Source organism: Lepidochelys kempii, chromosome 5, assembly GCF_965140265.1.
Source record: "Lepidochelys kempii isolate rLepKem1 chromosome 5, rLepKem1.hap2, whole genome shotgun sequence".
Lineage (NCBI taxonomy): Eukaryota > Metazoa > Chordata > Testudines > Cheloniidae > Lepidochelys > Lepidochelys kempii.
This window is the reverse complement of record NC_133260.1, coordinates 46,144,634-46,170,332: the sequence shown is the minus strand read 5'-3', so window position 1 is coordinate 46,170,332 and position 25,699 is coordinate 46,144,634. Positions and strand designations below refer to the sequence as shown.

Below are 25,699 nucleotides of genomic sequence, written 5' to 3'. Positions count from 1 at the left end.
TTCACTCTTCATTACACATAAACACTATGTTATTTATCAGTTGAGGCTGCTGCACGCAACATATTTGATGACCTCAAAAGCAAAGGAATGAAAAAAGTTAAGCCATTTAACACTACATACCCTCTAGGGGGTCTCAACAGAGCCTTATGATACTACAGTCTCAGAAGTTTTTACTGCATTCTACAACTCTTACTACAGTGATGATGACTATAGTAATGCCCATAAATATAAATTCTGATCTTTCACTTAAAAAAGTTATATTGTCTTTTCTCCATTGTAAACATTAGAACAGATGGACTGATGCCATGTTAAGCCACACTCTCCCACTACTTAAAAAAAAATTCCAACACTCCATTACACAACACAACTGTTTCCAGCCAAAAAGACAAAAGCGTCTACTCATTCTCGCTCACCCTATTCTTCTTCAGACAAGTTTCTTAGGCTAGTCAGGACCATTTAAAATACATTAAGCATAGGCCAATTCCCTTGCCCCTCTCCACACACACTTTTTTATTATTAATTATTATTATTATTATAAGATGCATTATCTGATTTGTTTAAGAGTTATGGCTCCTGTGGTAACATTGAAATGTTGCTCTCACTCCTACCCAAGCTTTTCAATATTGAAAGCATGGAGACAGTAAACACAATGTTATATTTTAGTAAATTTAAGGAAATGCCTTCACTTCAGACTTGAGTTTTTAAATGATTAGACTCATGGATAAAGGCAGCACTCATCACAGCAGCACCAGAGAGAGAAACTATATTCCATGAGAAAAGGGACCATCTGTCCCATTTTCTCATCTAAGAAGCCAACCTTACCGGATGATGGGAAAAGGAGAGAAATGCATCTCAAGTCTAACTGCTCTTGGGCATGGGGCTCTGCAGGTGGGTCATGAGGCAGAAGAAGAGTCAGCTGTGGAATGCTGGCTTCCCTCAGCTATCTCCTAATTCTTACTTCTTCTCCCTACCAGCAAAGCAGTTGCAGTCAGACCTATCAGCCTGCTAAATATGGTTAAAAATTGCTTATCTAAAGATATTAACTAAATAGTGCTGTTAGCAGTTCTATAGTGTTTCAGAAGACTTCTGAACAACAGTTATTACATACCGTAAGGTACAAAAACCTAGGCAGTTGCAATAAACAACAGTTAGGGATGAGTCTCAGGCTGTATTCTACGTCTATGTTTTTGTATGCTTACTTCATATTCAAATTAATGTTATATTTTTCTATGCAATTCTATTCTTCTAAAGCTACTATGTGTGTTTAAACAATTAGAATGTCAGGTAAAACACACTAGGTACCATAAAACTCATATGCAGAAGAATTTTTATTATTATTTGTATTATCATAGCACCTAGAGTCCCAGCCATGGATCAGGATCCACTGTGCATGGTGCTATACAAACACAGAACAAAGAGATAATCCCTGCTCCAAAGAGTCTCTTTCATATGACTTTTGTATGTGTCATATTCTGACTATATAGACACACAGGATAAAACATATCTGGGCTAGATGGAAATGTGTGTTATATATAATAGCATTTTAGCTTCCAATACCTACAAAAAGATCAAATCCTAGCTATAAGTCATGTGTCAGAATCAGGTTGATGTTCTCATCTCTCTCACTCTTTGTTCAAATCACAAAACCACAAGTTTAAAAGAATTGGCAGTCTAATAAATCAATATTTATGACTGAAGTATCTAAGGTGCCTGCATGTGTATATTTAGGTGTATTAGCAGAACTCTGGTAGAAACATTTAGATCTAGACAAATACAATAGAAAATATAGCATAGGCAGTATAGGTGGCAAGGTGGCCTATCTATATCCACACACCTCTGTATAAACACCTGTGTATCTTTATAATTTTGAGTTAATTTCACACTATTTTATAGCACTGGTTTTGAGATACTTTTGTCAGTTACTTTCATCTTCTACTTTATCACTATGAAAGTACATAATTGTACTACGCCTACTGGGTACTTTCACAGTGATAATGTAGAAGATGAAAGTAACTGACCAAAAGTAACTAACTGTACTTTGCCAATCTCAAAACGAACAATATAAACGAGTACAAAATCAACTCAAATTTATAAAGATGCATAAACTGAAATGTTATTTCAAGTTCTGTAACTCAATGATTTCATACAATAAACTACAGTATTAGTACTGCCCAACAGCTCATATTTAAAAAAATGTTTTCTGATATTCTTTTAAAAAGTACTTAATTTTATTTAATTATTCTTCAGAAGTAAAGTCCAATTGAAATTGGTGTTATATGCATCACTAACTGCTGGAGCACGTTGCTTTTTTGTTTTTTGAAGAGCAATGAAATATGGACACCACCCTTTTTTAACGTAAGGACAAAAGTAGACAGTCACCAGTATTACATCAAGAAAAAAAATAGCATATTAATGGCACTCCAGGTATACATTTGCATAAAGAGCTTTAGACATCTAAAATTATTGTGCTTCACTAACACCTGTCTTATTTCAAAACATAGGTATGTACATAAGCCATCAGCATAGTATATACTATGTGTCAAAATGCTGATATTGTTCAATGCACTGCGACACAAACACAGTTTGCAAAGGTTAAGAGGACTCTGCACAAGATAGGGGAAGAACCCTTCAGTTATAAGGGCTATGACAAGCAGTGAAAGCTAAACATCAAAGCTCCTAACATAGATTTTGAAAAACTGGTTCTCTAAATCTTAGTATCAACATTTCCATAAAGTGTAGAGAGTAGAACTATTACAATCAGAGTCCCACAGCTGTCAGGAGAGTGCTGCGCCATTGGGAACGAACACCCACCCACCCACACCCTGAGTACAGAAGGAAGGCAAGTGGTTACAGTTTGGAAGGAAGATTTCTCATGCTATCCACACAAAAAAAAAATTTAACTGAGGATTTCAATTTTTTTTTTTTTAATTAAAGATGTCAGTTCTACAAACTAGTATCCACTTCATGAAGGTGAAACTACACATTTTCATGAACAGCAACACAATCTAAAGTATTTTTATTGTCAGGTTATTGAGAACAAAAGAGACAAACTTACCTCCTTCCAAGGACTCACGAATTGTGTACGTGCATATCGAGTTAGCATGTGGATAATAACAACTTGCCCCCACTCCTCGACATCAACCAACAAATTACACAACTTTCGATAGTTCTTATGAATCAGATCTATCCTATCCGGACACACTTCCTCAAATGCCATCACCACACTCCCAGCCACCAGCTAGAAAACAAAATTGTAAAAACAAGAGTCAGTGATTCTCTTTACAGATGATCCATACGTGAATATGTATTGGCAATTCTTAAAACTAGTATTGGCAATTCTCAGTACTTTAAAGCATGTCCATTATGCAAAAAGATAATAACCAGAAAAAGAGACTCCCCCTCTACTCACACAAGTGGAGTCTTATTTTAAAATGGATTCTGAATAATTGCATTAATCAGTATATTTGGCAAAATATGTCCTTTTTTCAAACAAAACAGACAAACATATTTAATCTCAACCCTAGCACTGAAGATAAAGTGCAAGCAAAAAGTTCTTTTGAGATTTTTTGGAGGGGGTAGGGGTGGTAATTTATGGTTTCACAAAGAATTTATCAGATGTAAGACTTACTTCACATTATCTGCAAATTAACGGTAAGTACAAATACAAAATAGTGTCATGCACTTATTAACATTCCATGATCAAATTGGAGGAGAAAGTGGGGTGATTTCTCTGACGTAATGGAGACCAACATCCTCTCGATTGCTAAACAATCACTGCCAAATGCGACTTATCCCTGGGGTTCATAAAATTACTTCTAAAGAGCAAATGTTATGCCTTTTGAATACGTTAGATATTTTCAGCAATTTTCTCAGAGGATTTTCTCAGAATTCATCCAGACTCTTCTACAAGTTATTTGCCTCCCTCCCTCCAATTTCAAAGTTGCACAAGTTGAACATAGTATAAATATTTTCAGGATGTACACATAATATAAAACCTTGCCATATGGTTCTCTCTCCTTCCTTGGTTATGAAAGTAATTTTGTTTTCATGAAAAAACTAAATGAACAGATTCTAGACACCTATTATCTGCAAACACATGGTTCCTCCTGTGTGGGGTTTCTCAAGTGCTACGGAGGAAAACTCTTGTGGGGGATCCTTCTTGAAATAATGGCAGCAAGGCATTTTATGAAAGATGTCAAGCTTCAAAGACAAGCAACATATGTATTCCAGAACACAATTTCCAAAATTTTAAAGCACAGGAATTCCAAGCTCCTAATCAAATAAATTTGTGATAACTTTAGTTTGGGACTTTGGACTCCGCTAGACTACTTCTCTGCTACAGAAACCAAAAAGCTATTGGTATAACCACCTTCAATAATAAAAAAAAAACCAGAACAGTGAACACCATACAGTATATACTTAAGTTGCCTCCAGGAAATCAGTTACACACAGCATAAGCACTTGTCAATGAGTCAAGTATTACTGTTCTTCCTTTCCTAATTGTTTTAAATAAGATTTGCTTTATGTCAAGGAACATGTTAAGCAAAACATCTAACATGGTAAAACTTCTATATGAAATAACTGATATGTTTGCAGTTAGCATGCCTGCAATCCAGCTTTCCAGGAGCAAATAATGTCATTCTATCTGAGCACTGGGGATGTGAATTTCAACTTCTAAAATTTCCCCAATTACTTAAAGTAAGCAATTAAATAGAAATACAGTTTATCGAAATGGCACCTCTTGAGAAATATTAAATACAATGATATTCATATGTTAGATTTTTCCTCTACATTTGGGCTATTAGTATGCATCCAACATTACAACTGAAAGAAAATACCTCAGAATATAGTCTTGATATTATGCTAAACAAGTTTCAGATCCTGTGGGAATTTTATGAATTACTAAAAAGTCTAAACGTGAAGTTGCATTTATCGTCCCAAACCCTGCCCATGCGCTGGTACATACTGAATACGCAATGCATTCCAGAGCACAAAGAATTTATTATTTGTAAGAACTAAATAAAAATGCATTATACTTGCAACAGAAAATAGAAAATTATTGCATCACATATAGAAAGGTCATTTTGTGTTTTCAGTATTTTTTAATTTTGTTATATTAAGCTTTATTATTGCATAGATGTAATAGACAAGTTAGGTAATTATTCATGTAATTAAACACATTTCTATTTATTTGGTGGTTAGGAATAGTTAATAAGCTTGTGTTATACTGGTATTAAAACTACCTCAGCATATTCAAATATTACACTTAGTTTGAAAACTGAGATGGCAACAAAATATTGTAGATTTAGATGTAGTTTAAATACAGAGAGGTTTCTTTAAAATGTTGGCCAAAATTTTTAAGAATGGTACCTGAAGTGAAGCTCCTAAACTCATATTTGGGCTCAAAATAAGCAACTGGATTTGCAGAAAGGCTGATGATCACCCATCAACTCCTCTGTACTTTACTGAAAACTGATGTGTTTTGAGAACTCAGGAGTTGCTGGCCACTTTACCTGCATAACTACAGACTCAGTGGTCCTTTTATACAACATTCCTCAGCCCACGATGAGCGACAGAGTTTGTGCTGAGGACGTGCACGTGGTGCAGAGCCCATCTGTGCATCCACTCTGCAGTAGATTCATTGCAGCTTTAATGCACACAGGGCCTTCTGCAGGATTTAATATGATGGGCAGTGGAATTTTACCTTTTTTAAAATAAATAATACTTTTGAAACATGCATTTTTGTTCTATTAGATGCAAAGAAATATTTAATCAGAACGTTTATCATTCTTGTATTTTAAATGCATGGAATATATCTATATTTATCTGGATATAGGTCAGCCACGCAAGTGTGTGACTGACTATACTCTAGTCATTAATGGTTCTGATACCTCCATAACAGAGCACAGGACTTTGGGGTTGTTTTTTTTAAGCACTATAAGAACTTCATTGTGTACCATCAAATGCAAAAAATGTGCTGAGGTCAGCAGAAATTGTCATATTTACAGTTCATGAAACAATTATTTGAGTTGATTTGCATAGCACTTACTGTAATGCGCACACTACTTAAGAAAATATTAGATTAACTTGATTTTTTTTATTCTCTCCATCTTCCAAAAGCAAGGTTTTATTACAAGAGACAAGAATGGAGGATTTAGAACCATATTCAAAGTTTAGAGACAGCAAGAGAAAAAAGAAACCAAGTTTTCTAACTTTTCCCTAATAAAAGGACCATTCTCTAGTTAGCTCTAGCCATTTCCCCTAAAGTATGACCCTCCTGTATATCTAAACATCAAAGGCACAGCTAATAATCTTAGTGTGTTAAAGCATCAATATTCTATAAAAACATTTAGAATTAAAACAAAATGATCCACTCAGAATTTAAAACCAAAAAATATTGGTTTCCAAAATACAGTCAGTTAATTTCCATCTCACTGTGTCAATAGCAGCTTTTATGTATAAGGAGAAAAAATAAATCACTCTAACAAAACTAGCAATGAGCTCGTCAAATTCAAATGCAGCTTTCCGTTTATGTATTTTTTATATTAAAGCAATAAACATGGTTCATTTGTCTTTCACTGGTTGCCACATTTTTCTGTGCTGTTGCTATGAACTTCAGCCATTAGCTGCGCTCCAAGGTAAACTACATGAACCATCAACAAAAGTGACACCCAATCTGTGGAGTTCATATTTTCTCCAGATTATCTATGCTAGTTGACAAGCTGGTAATGAAAAAAATCACACTAAGCAAATGGTTCCTCTAATAACAATAAATTTTCTATAAAATTATGAAGGGTACAAAATGTTTCCTTGCATCTATTTTGTCATGAATTCTAATTAACGCTGCAAAAACCTGAGTGTGCTGGGTCATCACAAGAAATGCATCGAGGTTTGATTGATAATATGTTGCACTGGCCTATGCCTGCCAAGATTCCTTTCTCTCAAAATTAATGGCCATCCCACCTGCCCTAATCATACAGCCCAAATGATATTCCCCTTCTTATTTCAATTTTCTGGAGGCATGGAAACTGGGAAAGATCAGTCATTTATCTTCTAATAGCTGGATAATAGATCTATCACAATAAAACATCTGCACAAACTCAGTAATTTTTTCACAACAGTGAAGCTTTCACCAACATTAAATCAATAATTTATGAAAACACTGGCTTACCCACATGTGCTGGCACTGAACACTAACTTACTTAACAGATATTTACTAAAAAGAGTTAGTCTTTCCATTTTCCTTACTCCCAAAGGTACTGCTCTAGTTTAAAAGCTCAAGTATTCTCATCACAAAACCATCACCAATTAGGATCAATTTTAAAAGTTAATGATTTGACTTCAAGAGCCAGTGTTTTATACAGTAGTCATGCAATCTTAAAAAGCAACTCTTTAGTGTTCACTTGTGTAAGAAACAATTATGGTAGTTAAGTGTTTTACTTTTTCAAAAAGTCAGTTTTAGGAGCAAATCTTCATGCCACAAGAAAGCAGTAATGTTTGTGAACATTCAGAGTAGGCTAGTGGTAACTGAAGCGTTATTAGGGCAAAAAGATTTTAAGTCCTAAAAAGGTGAGTTACAAAATGGAGGGCCCGATACTTCTTTGCGCTATATTTACCCTGCGGGTAAATAACTTCAACGGAGTTGCTCTCATTTATATCACCGTAGCCAAAACAAGCATCGGTCATCAGTAGTGCCTTCCCTGACTTCTCGTATACAGGGAGTGCCTGAAAGTCATGAGCATAGACGAACAGATAATTAATACATTTCAGAAACATGTAATCGGCTATGTAACCATGCACCTTAGATCATTTTTGTAACAGACTAGGCATGTCTCTCTCGAATTATGAATTCCATTTTGTAACGTAAACACCACTTTTGATAGTAACCTTCAGTTTGTATTGTAACCCCTATGTTGGCTTAAGAGATCCTGTTTGTATTGAAAAACAGCCTCGTTCTGACAAGGCCAGTCTATTCCAGACACTTTCCTGCTCATGTTGGGGGCGTGGAACATTTCAGAGAAGGTTAACAATGAGAAAGTTAACGTCGTTAACTGACTGTCCCCTGCTGGAACAGTAAGGTCACTGATATTAAAAGACACTCAACAAGCCTGACCAGGGGAAAAGGGGAAGACGGGAACCTTTAATTCACCCCAGCTAAGGCACAAAGACAAAAAAGGGACAGACTGTTTAAAAGGTGGGTGCTTCTCTAAGCAAGGGCAGACCATTTCTACATGCAAAACCAGTCCTAAGAGAGAGAAGGCAAGAAGTGCTGCCTAGCCTAAGAACACCGACGAAAGCCAGTACTCACAGATGAGGTGAGATCAGATATTGGGAGTTGCATTCAGTAATGGTGTTGTTTTTCAAAGATGTATGATTCTCTAGTGCACTTCACTAAGAGTAAAGTTTCTATGGTTAAGAAGTTCCCTTGCTAAGTTTACTGCATGTTTCTTGCTTTCCAGTCACATTGTCCTGAAGGATTTAACTAAAAACCAGAGCTCCCACAGCCAGGTAGACTCTGGGAAAACATGTAAACAACTGAGGACTCAGAAGGGCTGAGGTACTAGTTTCAGGATCTAAGGCAGTCAGAGTATGTGGTTCCACTACCCAAGAAGGGTGTCAGACACAGGGTCTGCACCGGACAGTGTGCCTGAGACCCAGAATTATGAACAGTGACCTGTCACTACCCAGATTGTGGAAGTGGGGGAGAAGGGCACCTTTGTAGCACATGGAGCCCAGGATTTGGGTCCATTTACAACAGACTGGTGACTATCCGGAAGGGAGGACTGGGCCAGGACATAATACTGCACTCGGTCCTAAAATCCCTCTCCATCAGGATTAAGTAGAGTCCCTCAAAAGTGAAGTATCACAACCCCAAACCAGGTCACCTGGAAAACAGCCTATGGGTTGTAGCAAAACGGCAGCCACTAGAACATAGCAAGCTAAGAAATATGAATATAAAGACTCCCTCCTACTAACCTACCTGAACACAACATCCCAATCTACATTCCAACTCCACCTTACACTTTATTTGGAGAGTGGATTTAATGCTCCATTCTTTTTGGGAACAAAGGGTTGATTCATTCCATCCCTGATCGGAACAAGCAGGCCATCTGTTCCATGTAAAAAGCATTCCTGACATTTCAGCAGCAATTCCCTAGCCCCTTCGAGCCCAAGCCAAGAACAGGGTGGGTGAAGTTCATTATATAGTGCCCTCCTCCAGGCCTGAGAACAGAAAGGTGAGAAGTCTCCCCTTAGAGACTCAGCACAAGTTGATTGTTGTCTGGTGGAATGAGCCCTCACCCCAACTTCAGGGGAAGGATGTGGTCTAGTTGGTAGCAAATGATAATGCAGCCAGAGATACATTTAGGAAGTATTTATACAGATATAGCTTGACCCCTTGATCTCTCTGCTGTGGTAACAAAAAGTCTAGGTGTCTTTCAAAATGCTTTTGTTCTTTGTAGATAAAAGGCCAGTCATCTTCAGATGTTTAGCGAATGAAGCCACTTCTCATCAGAAACATGCGATTTCAGAAAAAAATATCGTTAAATGGATGGTTAAGACTTCTGTGAAACTCTGAAATTACTTTAGGAATGAATTTGGGGTGGGGGCAAACAGAGATCTGTTCTTTATAGACAGTAGTATAAGATGGGTCTGCCATTAGTGCTCCCAGCTCACCGATCCTTCTGGCTGATGTGATAGTGACTAGGAAAGCAACTTTCATTGAGAGATGAGACAGAGCATATGGCTAGAGGTTTGGAGACAGACAAAACAGCGATGATCAGATCCCATTAAGGTGTTGGCTTCATCAATGATGGAAAGGATATAGTAAGTCCATTCGGCAATCTGGTCACTGTGGGATGAATGAACATAGTGGGGTTATCAACAGGGGGATGATAATGATAGCTTCTTAAATGAACCCACAGGGAATTAACTGAGAGACACAATGTCTTAATGGTAAGTAGATATTCTAGAAGGGATCCCAGTGGACTCTGGAGATAATTGGCATTGTTGTGCCCAAGAGGAGAAATGCTTCCACTTACATGAATAGCATCTCCCAATAGAATCCTTTCTGCTTTGGTTGAGGATGGACTGACTCACCAGGGAACATGAAATGATCTACATCTGATGCCCATCCAAATACCAGGCCTTGAGTTGAACTGGTCATGGGTTCGGATGCCTGACAATGCCATTGTGTTGTGTTGCAGGTCCATGAATGGCCGGATGCTGACGGGCAATGGATTGATAATTTCAGTAGGTCCATGAACCAGAAATGTATCAGTCCATTAGGTGCAATGAGGATGACTTGAGCCTTGTCATGACAGATTTTAAACAGGATCCGCACTATTAATGGGATGGATAGGAAGGCATACCCTCCAATGGTAGCAGAATGGCATCTCCCTTTGATCCCGTCTAGAACTGCTCTGGAACAGTACAAGGGAAGATTTTTGTTCATTTGTGAGGCAAGGAGGTTCCAAGTTAATGTTCGCCACTAGGTAAAGACCTTGTTAGGTGAATCATGAATTTCCTACTCATGGTCCATGGAAAAATGTCTGCTGAGACTGTCTGCTAGAAAGTTCGGCACACCTGTTAAGTATGCTGTAGAAAGGGTTATGTGACGTCAGATACACTAGTTCCACAGGTTGATTGTCTACACACACACAGAGGGATCTTGTTCTCCCTTGCTTGTTTATATAGAAGGAAATGTCGGAGGGGCCTGTAACCAGAGGTGATCCAGAGAACACAAGGGTGTGCTGTCTGCCGGGTGCTAAGATACGGGATGTGGACCTGAGGCTGAAGAAGATCCTAACAGGAGCGGGAAAGAATCCACTGATTGTCCTTCATGTGGGAACAAATGATATGGCTAGATTCTCGCTGGCAACTATTAAGGGAGACTATGCCAGGCTGGGGAAGACACTTAAGGAAATCAAGGATCAGGTGATCTTCAGTGGGATTCTGCCTGTTCCTAGAGAAGGCCAACAAAGGTGCGCCAAGATTATGATGATCAACAGATGGCTCAGGCACTGGTGCTATAAGGAGGGCTTTGGGATGTATGGCCACTGGGAGGCATTCATGGACAGAGGACTGTTCTCTCGGGATGGACTTCACCTGAGTAGGGAGGGAAATAGATTTCTAGGATGGAGACTGGCACAACTGATTCAGAGAGCTTTAAACTAGGAATTTGGGGGGAAGATGTCCAGGTAATCTCCACACTGGATTTTAACACTGAGAGGGAAGAAAACGAAGAAAGGATACAGCAATGGGTAAGAGAATGGACATAAGGAGGAAGGGTAGTGTAGATACCAGTCTAATAGGTGATATTGGCGGTAGAATTCTATGCCTAATCGGGTAAAGAATCTGAGCGAAGCCAAACAGGAAAAATTAAGATGTTTGTACACTAATGCGCGGAGTCTAGGTAACAAAATGGAGGAACTAGAGCTACTGGTGCAGGAAGTGAAACCATATATTATAGGAATAACAGAAACATGGTGGAATAGTAGTTATGACTGGAATACAGGTATTGAAGGGTATGTGCTGTTTAGAAAAGACAGAAATAAAGACAAAGGTGGTGGAGTAGCATTGTATATCAATGATGAGGTAGACTGTAAAGAAATAAGAAGTGATGGAATGGATAAGAGAGCCTGTCTGGGCAAAAATCACATTGGGGAAAAAAGCTACTAGAGCCTCCCCGGGATAGTGTTTGGGTGTGCAATAGACCAGAGGGGTCTGATTTGAATATGGACTGAGACCTCTTTAATGTTTTTAATGAAGAAAATACTAATGGGAATTGTGTGATCATGGGAGACTAACTTCCCAGATATAGACCAGAGGACAAGTGCTAGTAATAATAATAGGACTCATTTTCCTGGATGAGATAGCTGATGGATTCCTTCACCAAGTAGTTGCTGAACCAACAAAGGGGATGTCATTTTAGATTTGGTTTTGGTGAGGACCTCATAGAGGAAATGGTTGCAGGGGACAGTCTTGGTTCGAGTGATGATGAGCTAATTCAGTTCAAACTAAATGGAAGGATAAACAAAAAGATCTGTGACTAGGGTTTTTGATTTCAAAAGGGCTAACTTTAAAAAATTAAGGACATTAGTTAGGGAAGTGGATTGGACTGAAGAACTTGTGGTTCTAAAGGTGGAGGAGCCCTGGGATTATTTTAAATCAAAGCTGCAGAAGCTATCGGAAGCCTGCATTCCAAGAAAGGGGAAAAAATTCATAGGCAGGAGTTGTAGACCAAGCTGGATGAGCAACCATCTCAGAGAGGTGATTAAGAAAAAGCAGAAAGCCTACAAGGAGTCGAAGATGGGAAGGATCAGCAAGGAAAGCTACCTTATTGAGGTCAGAACATGTAGGGATAAAATGAGACAGGCTAAAAGCCATGTAGAGTTGGACCTTGCAAAGGGAATTAAAACCAATAGTAAAAAGGTTCTATAGCCATATAAATAAGAAAAAAAAAGAAAGAAAAGTGGGACCGCTAAACACTAAGGATGGAGTAGAGGTTAAGAATAATCTAAGCATGGCCCAATATCTAAACAAATAATTTGCCTCAGTCTTTAATGAGGCTAATGAGGAGCTTCGGGATAATGGTAGGATGACAAATAGAAAGGAGGATATGGAGGTAGATATTACCACATCCGAGGTAGAAGCCAAACTTGAACAGTTTAATGGGACTAAATCGGGGGGCCCAGATAATCTTCATCCAAGAATATTAAAGGAACTGGCATATGAAACTGCAAGCCCATTAGCAAGAATTTTCAATGAATCTGTAAACTCAGGGTTGTACTGTATGACTGAAGAATTGCTAACACAGTTCCTATTTTTAAGAAAGGGGAAAAAAAGTGATCCGGGTAACTACAGGCCTGTTAGTTTGACATCTGTAGTATGCAAGGTCTTGGAAAAAATTTTGAAGGAGAAAGTATTTAAGGACATTGAGGTTAATGGTAATTGGGACAAAATACAACATGGTTTTACAAAAGGGAGATCATGCCAAACCAACCTCATCTCCTTCTTTGAGAAAGGAGCAGATTTTTTTGACAAAGGAAACACAGTGGATCTAATTCACCTCGATTTCAGTAAGGCACTTGATACGGTTCCACATAGGGAATTATTAGTTAAATTGGAAAAGATGGGGATCAACATGAAAATTGAAAGGTGGGTAAGGAACTGGTTAAAGGGGAGACTACAATGGGTCATACTGAAAGGTGAACTGTCAGGCTGGAAGGAAGTTACTAGTGGAGTTCCTCAGGGATCGGTTTTGGGATCTTTTTATTACTGATCTTGGCACAAAAAGTGGGAATCTGCTAATAAAGTTTGCAGGTGACATAAAGCTGGGAGGTATTGCCAATACAGAGAAGGACCAGGATATCATACAGGAAGATCTGGATGACCTTGTAAACTGGAATAATAGTAATAGGATGAAATTTAATAGTGAAAAGTGCAAGGTCATGCATTTAGGGATTAATAACGAGAATTTTTGTTATATGCTTTGGACGCATCAATTGGAAGTAATAGGGGAGGAGCAGGACCTCCGAGTATTGGTTGATCACAATCTGATATGGCCGTGAACAAAGCTAATGCGATCTTGGAATGCATCAGGTGAGGTATTTCCAGTAGAAATAAGGACATGTTAGTACCGTTATACAAGGCATTGGTGAGACCTCATCTAGAATACTGTGTGCAGTTCTGGTCTCCCATGTTTATGGAGGATGAATTCAAACTGGAACAGGTACAGAGAAGGGCTACTAGGATGATCCGAGGAATAGAAACTGGTCTCATAAAAGGAGAATCAAAGAGCTTGGCTTGTTTAGCCTAACCAAAAGAAGGCTATGGGGAGATCTGATATATTTACAGAGAGCAATCAGAGGGATAAATACCAGGGAGGGAGAGGAATTATTTAAGCTCAGTACCAATGCGAACACAAGAACAAATGGATATAAACTGGCCATCAGGAAGTTTAGACTTGAAATTAGATGAAGCTTTCTAACCATCAGAGGAATGAAGTTCTGGAACAGCCTTCCAAGGGGAGCAGTGGGGGCAAAAGACATCTGGCTTCAAGACTAAGCTTGATAAATTTATGGAGGGGATGGTATGATGGGAAAGCCTAATTTTCGCAATTAATTGATCTTTGACTATTAGCAGTAAATATGCCCAATGGCCTGTGATGGGATGTTAGATGGGGTGGGATCTGAGTTACTACAGAGAATTCTTTCCTGCGTGTCTGGCTGGTAAGTCTTGCCCACATGCTCAGGGTTTAGCTGAATGCCACATTTGGGGTCAGGAAGTAATTTTCCTCCAGGGCAGATTGACAGAGGCCCAGGGGGGTTTTCGTCTTCCTTTGCAGCATGGGGCATGGGTCACTTGCTGGAGGATTCTCTGCACCTTGAAGTCTTTAAACCATGATTTGAGGAGTTCAATAGCTCGGACATAGGTTAGGGGTTTGTTACAGGAGTGGGTGGGAGTGAGATTCTGTGGCCTGCTTTGTGCAGGATATCAGAATAGACGATCATAATGGTCCCTTCTGACCTTAAAGTCTATGAGTTTGACAACTATCTGGATATGCCAGGATCAGATGAGCAGGAGGACAGCATTGCACACCCAACCGACTGCTCTTAGTGCCACTAAACTGATATGCATTCTGGACTCCCAAGCAATCCAGATGTCTTCTACACTATGCTTCTCCATATGACCTCCCCAACTTAAGAGCAATGCATCGGTAATGACAGTCATCTTGGGTGGAAGTATGAGGAAAGGACTTCCCATTTAGTAGATGGTGAAGGAATCGGTTTGCCAACTGGACTTCTCTGTATGATCTGCGTGTCAGAAGCCAGTTGTTGAAGAATGAGAAGATGGTAAACCCGTTTCTTATCATGCAAGCTTCCATTACTAAAAAGACCTTTATAAAGACCATGGGTACCCTAGATAGCCCCAATGGAAGGACTTGATCAAGGCAGAACCTGAGGAAACCTGTATAGTCCAGGTGAATGTCTATATGTAACTGTGCTTGCAGCACTGTCTATATGAAAAGTATGCATCTCTCATGTCAAGTTGCACGAACCACATGCTCTCTTCCAGAGGGAATTATTTATGTCAGTGTGACCAGGTGGAATTTGAATTTTTGGATTAATATATTTATTCAGTGTACGACAAGGATCGGTCTCCACTTCCCATTCTTTTTGAGGGCTAAGAAGTAGGTGTAGTAGAAATCTCTCTTGCTGTAAAGATGAAAGACTGTCTTTTGGTTTTCACATCAGAATTGGTACTGACAGATCTATACTCCTTTCTGCCACTTTCTCCTGGTGAGATGGTTTATTTGGACCTAAATCTTTAGGACCCAGGCACAAGGACCCACCCGACTTTGAAGGATACGGGGACAGATAACTTTTCCTCAGATCAGCTTTGGAAGAAGGTCTACGCTTGTGGGAGTACCCCTTACTCTCATGAGCAGCCTTCTCATTTAAGCTTGGAAGTCTTTGTCTTGATCTGAGCTTGTGCTCAGAGGGGTGCTGCCTGTTCATAGAGGCCACTGTGTCGGGGGAGGGCGGAAGACAAGGAGGTGCCCCAGATCAGATTGGCCTTCTCCAGAAGATGTTTCCTAATTCTTAGCTCTCAACCCTCACAGATTGTAGGATGGAAGGAACAGCAAACAATGAACTTAGCCAAGACGTGAGCCTCACCTAGGCAGAAAAGGCAGTTTTGATGTTCATCGCTCATTGAAAAAGAGCGGGGGCAGGAAACATAATTCTTGAACCCTGGGACTCTGGGCATAATCCTAGCTTCTCAGGGAAGATTTCCGCAGGGCGTGGAACAACTAACTACACTAGTACTTAAAGAGTAAAATACTAAAACTATTTACAATATATTTACAGATTGATGCAGCCAAAAGAAGTAGCTATGGACACAGAAGATTGTGACTCGGGCCACGTAGTAGTAAGAAGGAACTGGCAAGGTGTTGGTATGACCCAGCTCTTGTGCTCTAAACTGACGGCATAAGGAGAACCACCATACATGTGCAGACCAATAGACATTGCTTACTAGAAATTTTCAGAATTAGGTGAACGGCATGTGTGCCACACATGTAACAACACACAGGGATCATCACTCAAATAACTGTGAGTTTATGTTAGTCAAATTAAACCAACTCCCAAAATAGTACAAGTCCTGTACAAAGGCTGGGAGGATGCCTACTTACCTGAACAAACAAACAGTCCTCCAGAGAGTTCAGGAAAAACTCAACAGCAAAGGTGTCATAAATATAAAGGGAAGGGTAACCACCTTTCTGTATACAGAACTATAAAATCCCTCCTGGCCAGAGGCAAAACCCTTTCACCTGTAAAGGGTTAAGAAGCTAAGATAACCTCGCTGGCACCTGAACCAAAATGACCAATGAGGGGACAAGATACTTTCAAAGCTGGAGGGGGGAACAAAGGGTCTGTCTGTCTGTGTGATGCTTTTGACGAGAACAGGTCAGAAATGCTCTTCAGGACTTCTGTTAAGTTAGTAAGTAATCTAACTAGAAATGCGTTAGATTTTCTTTTGTTTAATGGCTGGTAAAATAGCTGTGCTGAATGGAATGTATATTCCTGTTTTTGTGTCTTTTTGTAACATAAGGTCTTGCCTAGAAGGATTCTCTATGTTTTGAATCTGATTACCCTGTAAGGTAGTTACCATCCTGATTTTAGGAGAGGTGATTCTTTTACTTTTTCTTTCATTAAAATTCTTCTTAAGATCCTGATTGCTTTGTCATTGTTCTTAAGACCCAAGGGTTTGGGTCTGTGTTCACCTATGCAAATTGGTGAGGATTTTTATCAAGCCTTCCCCAGGAAAGGGGGTATAGGGTTTGGGGGGATATTTTGGGGGGAAGACGTCTCCAAGTGGGCTCTTTCCCTGTTCTTTGTTTAACACGCTTGGTGGTGGCAGCACAGGGTTCAAGGACAAGGCAAAATTTGTATCTTGAGGAAGTTTTAACCTAAACTGGTAAGAATAAGCTTAGGGTGTCTTTCATGCAGGTCCCCACATCTGTACCCTAGAGTTCAGAGTGGGGAAGGAACCTTGATAGGAGCCTATATAAGAAAAAGACCCAAAAATCGGGACTGTCCCTATAAAATCAGGACATCTGGTCACCGTAAGAAAAGCCTTGTCTGTTTGTAAGAATACTACCTATCCCATACGCTCAAGTTGGTATCCATCCATCCTCCGATTTAAGACCAACCTGAGGAAGTCCAAGATATATTTCAGCTCTTGAATTTTTAAAGAGCTTTAAAAGTTTATGCAGTTTACTCTAACATTTAAAGACTACAGAAGGCTTCAAATGGAAGCATTCAAAAAGTGTCCTTTATACTGTATTGGGTGAACTTTCATAATCTCCCTTTTCGCCATTCTGTATACACATCTCTAGTAGATTATTCTTCTCCCGCAGTGCCAGCAGTTATGGATTAGTGTTGCAGTAGTTGGCTGTGCTGAAAAAGAGTACTTTGTTAAAGGGTTGTGTGCAGGATGTCAGTTAAAAGGGGTGATAAAAGGCTGATAACCCTTAGGAGTGAAGAAATAAGGTTTGATGTACGGAAGCTGTGGTTAATGGTAAGGCATGCGTGTGGGTTGAAAGTATGCACTGCTAGTTTTTCATTTTCTCACTTCTGTGGGCTTGCATCAGGTGGGTTGCTGACATAGCAACCACTTCACAATGAATTTTTTTCCTGTATTAGTTTCTTAGGGTTTTTTAATGCTTATTTTGGAGTTGGGGCTAGTAAGGATGAGGCAGAAGCACAGCTGCACACGAACCTTCTCTACTGTAGGATGAAATCAGTTCAAAAGGTTTTTATATGCACTACCTACCCAATCAGTTAGGTTTGTGCATGCCTGTTCCCCAATCAATCAGGTTTGTATACACAGCACAAACTTTGAATTGTAACATGAACAGCTAAAAGTGACCCTAAATCCAAGATTTAAAACACAAAAATAGGGAAAAAAACAGAAGACAAAACAAAAACAAAAACCTGTGGCACCAGATCTATTAAGAATGAATCTCTACCAATTTTTTTCCATGCAGAGTTGTTGTGGCCTTGTTGGTCCCAGGATATTAGAGAGACAAGATGGGTGAGGTAGTATCTTTTACTGGACCAACATCTGTTGTTGAGAGATCTCCAGATCAGTCATGATTTTATAGACCTCTATCATATCCCCCCTTAGTCGTCTCTTTTCCAAGCTGAAAAGTCCCAGTTTTATTAATCTCTCCTTATATGGCAGCCATTCCATATCCCTAATCATTTTGTTGCTCTTTTCTGAACCTTTCCAATCTTTTTTGAGATGGGGTGACTACATCTGCATGCAGTATTCGAGATGTGGGCATACCATTGATTTATATAGAGGCAATATGATATTTTCTGTCTTATTATCTATCCCTTTCGTAATGATTCCAAGCATTCGGTTCGCTTTTTTGACTGCCGCTGCACATTGAGTGGATGTTTTCAGAGAACTATCCACAATGACTCCAAGATCTTTCTTGAGTGGTAACAGCTAATTTAGATCCCATCGTTTTATATGTATAGTTGGGATTAAGTTTTCCAATGTACATTATTCTGCATTTCATAGAATCATAGAATATCAGGGTTGGAAGGGACCCCAGAAGGTCATCTAGTCCAACCCCCTGCTCGAAGCAGGACCAATTCCCAGTTAAATCATCCCAGCCAGGGCTTTGTCAAGCCTGACCTTAAAAACCTCTAAGGAAGGAGATTCTACCACCTCCCTAGGTAACGCATTCCAGTGTTTCACCACCCTCTTAGTGAAAAAGTTTTTCCTAATATCCAATCTAAACCTCCCCCACTGCAACTTGAGACCATTACTCCTCGTTCTGTCATCTGCTACCATTGAGAACAGTCTAGAGCCATCCTCTTTGGAACCCCCTTTCAGGTAGTTGAAAGCAGCTATCAAATCCCCCCTCATTCTTCTCTTCTGCAGGCTAAACAATCCCAGCTCCCTCAGCCTCTCCTCATAAGTCATGTGTTCCAGACCCCTAATCATTTTTGTTGCCCTTCGCTGGACTCTCTCCAATTTATCCACATCCTTCTTGAAGTGGGGGGCCCAAAACTGGACACAGTACTCCAGATGAGGCCTCACCAATGTCGAATAGAGGGGAACGATCACGTCCCTTGATCTGCTCGCTATGCCCCTACTTATACATCCCAAAATGCCACTGGCCTTCTTGGCAACAAGGGCACACTGCTGACTCATATCCAGCTTCTCGTCCACTGTCACCCCTAGGTCCTTTTCCGCAGAACTGCTGCCTAGCCATTTGGTCCCTAGTCTGTAGCTGTGCATTGGGTTCTTCCGTCCTAAGTGCAGGACCCTGCACTTATCCTTATTGAACCTCATCAGATTTCTTTTGGCCCAATCCTCCAATTTGTCTAGGTCCTTCTGTATCCTATCCCTCCCCTCCAGCGTATCTACCACTCCTCCCAGTTTAGTATCATCCGCAAATTTGCTGAGAGTGCAATCCACACCATCCTCCAGATCATTTATGAAGGTATTGAATAAAACCGGCCCCAGGACCGACCCTTGGGGCACTCCACTTGATACCGGCTGCCAACTAGACATGGAGCCATTGATCACTACCCGTTGAGCCCGACAATTTAGCCAGCTTTCTACCCACCTTATAGTGCATTCATCCAGCCCATACTTCCTTAACTTGCTGACAAGAATACTGTGGGAGACCGTGTCAAAAGCTTTGCTAAAGTCAAGAAACAATACATCCACTGCTTTCCCTTCATCCACAGAACCAGTAATCTCATCATAAAAGGCGATTAGATTAGTCAGGCACGACCTTCCCTTGGTGAATCCATGCTGGCTGTTCCTGATCACTTTCCTCTCATGCAAGTGCTTCAGGATTGATTCTTTGAGGACCTGCTCCATGATTTTTCCAGGGACTGAGGTGAGGCTGACTGGCCTGTAGTTCCCAGGATCCTCCTCCTTCTCTTTTTTAAAGATTGGCACTACATTAGCCTTTTTCCAGTCATCCGGGACTTCCCCGGTTCGCCACGAGTTTTCAAAGATAATGGCCAATGGCTCTGCAATCACAGCCGCCAATTCCTTCAGCACTCTCGGATGCAACTCGTCCGGCCCCATGGACTTGTGCACGTCCAGCTTTTCTAAATAGTCCCTAACCACCTCTATCTCCACAGAGGGCTGGCCATCTCTTCCCCATTTTGTGATGCCCAGCGCAGCAGTCTGGGAGCTGACCTTGTTAGTGAAAACAGAGGCAAAAAAAGTATTGAGTACATTAGCTTTTTCCACATCCTCTGTCACTAGGTTGCCTCCCTCATTCAGTAAGGGGCCCACACTTTCCTTGGCTTTCTTCTTGTTGCCAACATACCTGAAGAAACTCTTCTTGTTACTCTTAACATCTCTGGCTAGCTGCAGCTCCAGGTGCGATTTGGCCCTCCTGATACCATTCCTACATGCCCGAGCAATATTTTTATACTCTTCCCTGGTCATATGTCCAACCTTCCACTTCTTGTAAGCTTCTTTTTTATGTTTAAGATCTGCTAGGATTTCACCATTAAGCCAAGCTGGTCGCCTGCCATATTTACTATTCAATATTTATCAACACTGAATTTCATCTGCCATTTTGTTGCCCCTTCACCCAGTTTTGAGAGATCCTTTTGTAGCTCTTCGCAGTCTGCATGGGACTTAACTATCTTGAGTAGTTTTGTATCATCTGCAAAATATGCTACCTCAGTGTTTACCCCTTTTTCCAGATCATTTATGAATATGTTAAATAGGACTGGGCCCAGTACAGTCCCCTGGGGGACACAACTATTTACCTCTCTCCATTCTGAAAACTGACCATTTATTCCTACCCTTTGTGTCCGATCTAGCTTCTCTTGCCTGTTTCTGCATTTTCCACGGGTGCCTACTCTACTGCCCATGTCCATTTCACCCCCTCCTAACCGCATGATAGACCCCTTACTCCAGGGCAGAATCTCAGGGCTTATTCTCCCCGCCCCGAACCTCCCCCTTGTCCCTGATGACCACCCTCATCCTATAGAGCATAGGTGGGCAAACTACTGCCCATGGGACCGTCCTGCCCGGCCACTGAGCTCCTGGCCAGGAAGGCTAGCCAATCCCCGGCCCCTTCCCTGCTGTCTCCCCTCCCCCACAGCCTCAGCATGCCGCACCGCCAGTGCTCTGGCCCACTGCTCCAGTTGGGCAGTGGAGCTGTGAGCTCCTGCTGCTCTGAACAGCATGATAAGGGGGCGGAGAGTGGAGGGGGGAGGGTGGCTGGGGCATAGGTCCTGGGGAGTGTTAGGGGATGGGGGTGTGGATAGAGATCGGGGAATTCGGGGGACAGGAAGCGGGGGCGGCGGTTAGGGGACATGGAGCATGGGGGGTTGGATGGGTCGGGTGTTCTGAGGGGAGCAGTCGGGTGGTGGGAAGTGGAAGGGGGCAGATAGGGGCCAGGCTGTTTGGGGAAGCACAGCCTTCCCTACTCGGCCCTCCATACAGTTTCTCAACCCCGATGGGCCAAAAAGTTTGCCCACCCCTGCCACAGAGTAACTGCAGCCTCCTTCCCCCATAAACCCCTTCTGCGCTCAGCTTCTTACACAGCTGGGCTTCACTCTCAATTAACCCTGGCCCTCCTTCTCTCAGGTGATATCAGGCGACCTAATTGTCCTCTCAGGCCCCTGTTAACCCGATCAGGGCTGGGACAGGGTGCACACCCAATCACAGCATCCCATCAATCACCCCATCAGTGTGGGAAGCTCACTGAATCAAACTCCTCTTATTTCTTGCACATTGCCCAGATTCACAATCCTGTGCAGCAGGACATGCTTACTGGACTTGCACACCTGGATGACCACCACACACTAGATTTTCTAATGCCAGACTGACTGAACACTGATCATAACAATCTGAGGTTGCGAGCTTCCAGAGCATAATCATAACCAGTTTTTCTCCACTGTCAATTCATTTTGGCATCTGTGCTCTGGAGGATTAGTGCAATTCACGGACACAACTCCAAGATGCATCCTTCCACATCTGAAAGTTCTGCACCCACTGCTTATCATTCCCAACTTGAATCACAATCCAATCCCACCACTAGATGCTCCTTTCACAAGCCCAGAAGCACCGCTCCACTTTGATCTTCCAGTAAATGAATACCTGTAGCACATGGTGATTTGTATGCAAAGTCTGCATCACCTGTCCCTCCTCAGTATCCATTTTAACTGCTACCTCACCATCAGCTGTGATAGTTGTTGAAGTTCCACAAATACTTAACAATCAGGTGCCCTATCTCTAAAAAACACAAGAACTCTGCAGACCTGTTCAGCATCCATGCTTCTGCCAGCAGAATGGTAGATAGATTAAAAGATGTAATGGAGGAACTATGGCAATTTTTAAAAAATGGTGTGAAAAGAGAAGAGTATTATGGGATGGAAGTCCTAACAGGAAGTCCTAACAGGAGTGCTGATATCCCATAATACATTTCAAAAATGTCCCACAAGGGAATGCATCAGACAGTGGCATGGCAAACAGTGGGATGCCTATCCACAGTGTAGTGCATTATGTCAATTATAACCACCTGCTGTGAGAACATATTGCAGTGACAAATGCAGTCAAGTGTGCACAGGTTCAAGTGAAATTGTAATGTTGGCAGCTGTATGCCGGAACAAATGCTACTTTAAAAATTTCAGTCTGGACATGGCCGAAGTAATCCCAGAGAGGGAAGCATGGTAACAGGAATGCTTATGGGAAAGAAACAAAAAAATAACCCTTCCAATGGCTTTTATACCATCCCATAGAACTAAATAAATTTTATCCATTCCCTAGAATTCCAACAGGTGATAAACTCTCTCTCTCAAGTTCTATAGACTTATAGGGTTCATTCTTAGGAAAATCTATAGACTTTTTCATAAGGGGAGGAACTTTTTACCCTTTTTCAATATCATCTCCAGTACTTCTCTCCTCCCAAAAAAAAGCACATTCTGCGCTACCTACTTACCCCAAAGTAAAGCCTTCCATATTGAACCTCTGTTTAAATCTGACCATGGCTCTGCTCTAGGAAAGCATTGCTTAAGTGTGATTAGGAGCCAGCTGCCTTGACCTCACAGGTCCTCATTGTGTAAGTACTACTACCCTGGAGAAGAGCACAGCAAAAACAGAAGGGAGGAACTGATGCACCTTTGTCAAATTTTCACCAGAACCCTTACCCAGACCCCACCACTTTTATAATTCCCCTCTTAAAAACATGACCCAATCCAGCAATCCTTTGTGGCTAGAAAAGATTATAGGATGTAATCCCAAGGGAGAGGACAGAGGTTGTGACAATCTACAGCTCTAAGCAGCATTTAAAAAATAAATTTAAACGACTGCTAAAGAAATTTCATCCCTCCTCCTCAGATGTTCATTTAGAAAAAGATACATTTGACAGTGTTTCTAGAAAAAGTGTGCAGAGCACAGAACAGAAGTGGCACAATGCGAAGATTTTATTTGCAACTATTTGGGATGAGCTGCATAACGAGCTGTTTTGCCACTCATGAGTAACACACTCATCCAAAACTCACAGTAATAGAACCTTCATAAGGTACCACACAGCTGAAGTTTAATAACCAGGTATTCATAGTACAAACACCCAAATATGTAAAAAGCTTTATGAGGGTATACATACACCAAACCCAAGCATTCAGGAGCATGTAAGAAATACATTTTATATTGTCTATATAAATGCTAAGGATCTAGATAATAAACAAGAGGAGTTGTATAGATGCTCATGTATAAGAAATATGAGATGGCTGGTATTACAGAGACTTGATGGGACGGGTCTTGTGAATGAAAGATTAAAATTAATGGTTACAGTTTCTTCCGTAAGGATAGAATGGGGGAAAATGGGATGGAGTGGCACTTTACATCATACACACCCTTACCTGTTAGAATCATAGACTATTCAGAATCACAGGATCTTGCATACTTATGGATTAAAGTTCTAACTAGTAAAACTGAAGATGGGGTACTGTTGGGGATCTGTTACAGACCTCCTTAATCTCACTAAACATCTGTCCATAATGTGTAGGAAGAAAGTGCCTTCTCCTGGGTGACTTCAACTTGAGGGACATTTGGTGGATCTCTCATGCAGTCAGTAACAAAGCTTCCTTAAAGTTTCTGAAAGGAAGAGTTGATAATTTCTTAACACTGAGTTCTGCACCCAACATGATGTTACTCAATAATGGTCCTTATTCTGACAAAGAAAAATTAGTCACTGACCTAAATGTTAGCAGTTGCCCACATACTAGTGATTATGATCTGCTTACATTTATCTTGTGCAAATACAAAATTGCACCAAACAGTAATATGTACATTTGGAACATTCAAAGGGCCAATTTTCCCAAGTTTAAAGGAATAACTGCATGAGAACATTTAAGAGAAAGTGGGACATGTTAATGAATGTGTTATGGGTTTATCCTACAGAATGCCCAGAAAGCCACAATTCCACAGACACACAAAAAAGTTAAGCTTAGTAAGAAGTCATCCTGTTTTAAAGCAGATCAGGAAGCAGTGATAAAACGCCCCCGCACACATCCCCCCCACACCTCCACATTACATACAAAGTATGGAAGACTGGGGAAGTACATGGCAATGAACATAAATTACAAATCGAAAGTGTAGGTGACTGATAAGGGAAACCAAAGGAATGAATGACATATCAGCAGCTAATAGGGTTAAACAAAAAAAGGACACATTTTTGCAACATATTGGGAAGAAGAAAGAAAACCCTAGGTCAATTGCTAGATGCAGATGGTAAAGTAGTAGGTAGTGATGTAGAAAAAGCAAAAATGTTCAACAGATACTACCATTATGTATCTGGAACCAAGTAGGATTATGTATCCATGCCATATGATGCTGTGGACAGAAAAGCAAGTTTACTATCTGTAACAAAGGATGAGAGGCAACAGCTAATAAAATGAAACATTTTCTGATCAACAGGTCCATATAACTTAAATCGAAAGTGTTTAAAGAGCTGAGGAGCTCTCTGAACCACTAATATTAATTTTTAACAAATCTTTGAAACCTGGGAAAATTTCAAAAGGACTGGACAACTACCAAAGTAGTCCCAATATTTAAAAAGGATAAAAAGGACAACACAGGAAACTGCAGACAGATTAGCCTGATAATTTCTGGTAAAATAATGGAATGGTCAATTCATGTCTATCAACAAAGAATTAGAAGCTAAAAACATAATTAATGCCAGTCAGCATGGTTTCATGTAAGGTAGGTATTAAACTTTTACAGGTCTGATTGATAATGGTAACTGTGTTGATATAGAGTATTTGGATTTCTGCAAGGCACTTGACTTTGTACTATATAACGTTTTGATTAATACTCTTGTATAATATGGAATTAACAAGGCACACATTAGATGGATTAAAACTCTCAATAAGAGAGAAGGATGGTCCCACAGTTAGTGCCCTAGCCTACTGTAAGAAACTGCAGGGCTAGAACCTGGGATCTTAGGTGTTGTGGGCCACTGACGCCTCCAGATCACCAGAGGAGGCTTAGGCTGGATTCCTATGGGAAGACTCTGTGAGGCTGGGCCCAGCAGGAAGTACTGTCCAGCAGGACCTGAGTGGCAGCTCCTTGCAGCCCACTAACTGGCTGGCACCAGTATTTATGACAGGAAACCATAACAAGGAGTAGTCTAAGC

At 40.7% G+C, this 25,699-nt stretch overlaps 1 protein-coding gene across 7 annotated transcripts in view; it reads right to left on the bottom strand.

The window, feature by feature from the left end:
* The window catches only part of AP3B1 (adaptor related protein complex 3 subunit beta 1), a 346,462-nt gene that overhangs the window by 207,261 nt on the left and 113,502 nt on the right, over positions 1-25,699 (bottom strand). For all 7 annotated transcript variants that reach the window (XM_073344162.1, XM_073344164.1, XM_073344167.1 and 4 more), the window contains one exon: positions 3,056-3,238. In XM_073344162.1, coding sequence (XP_073200263.1) covers positions 3,056-3,238 — 183 coding nt within the window. The remainder of the gene's footprint in view (positions 1-3,055; positions 3,239-25,699) is intronic.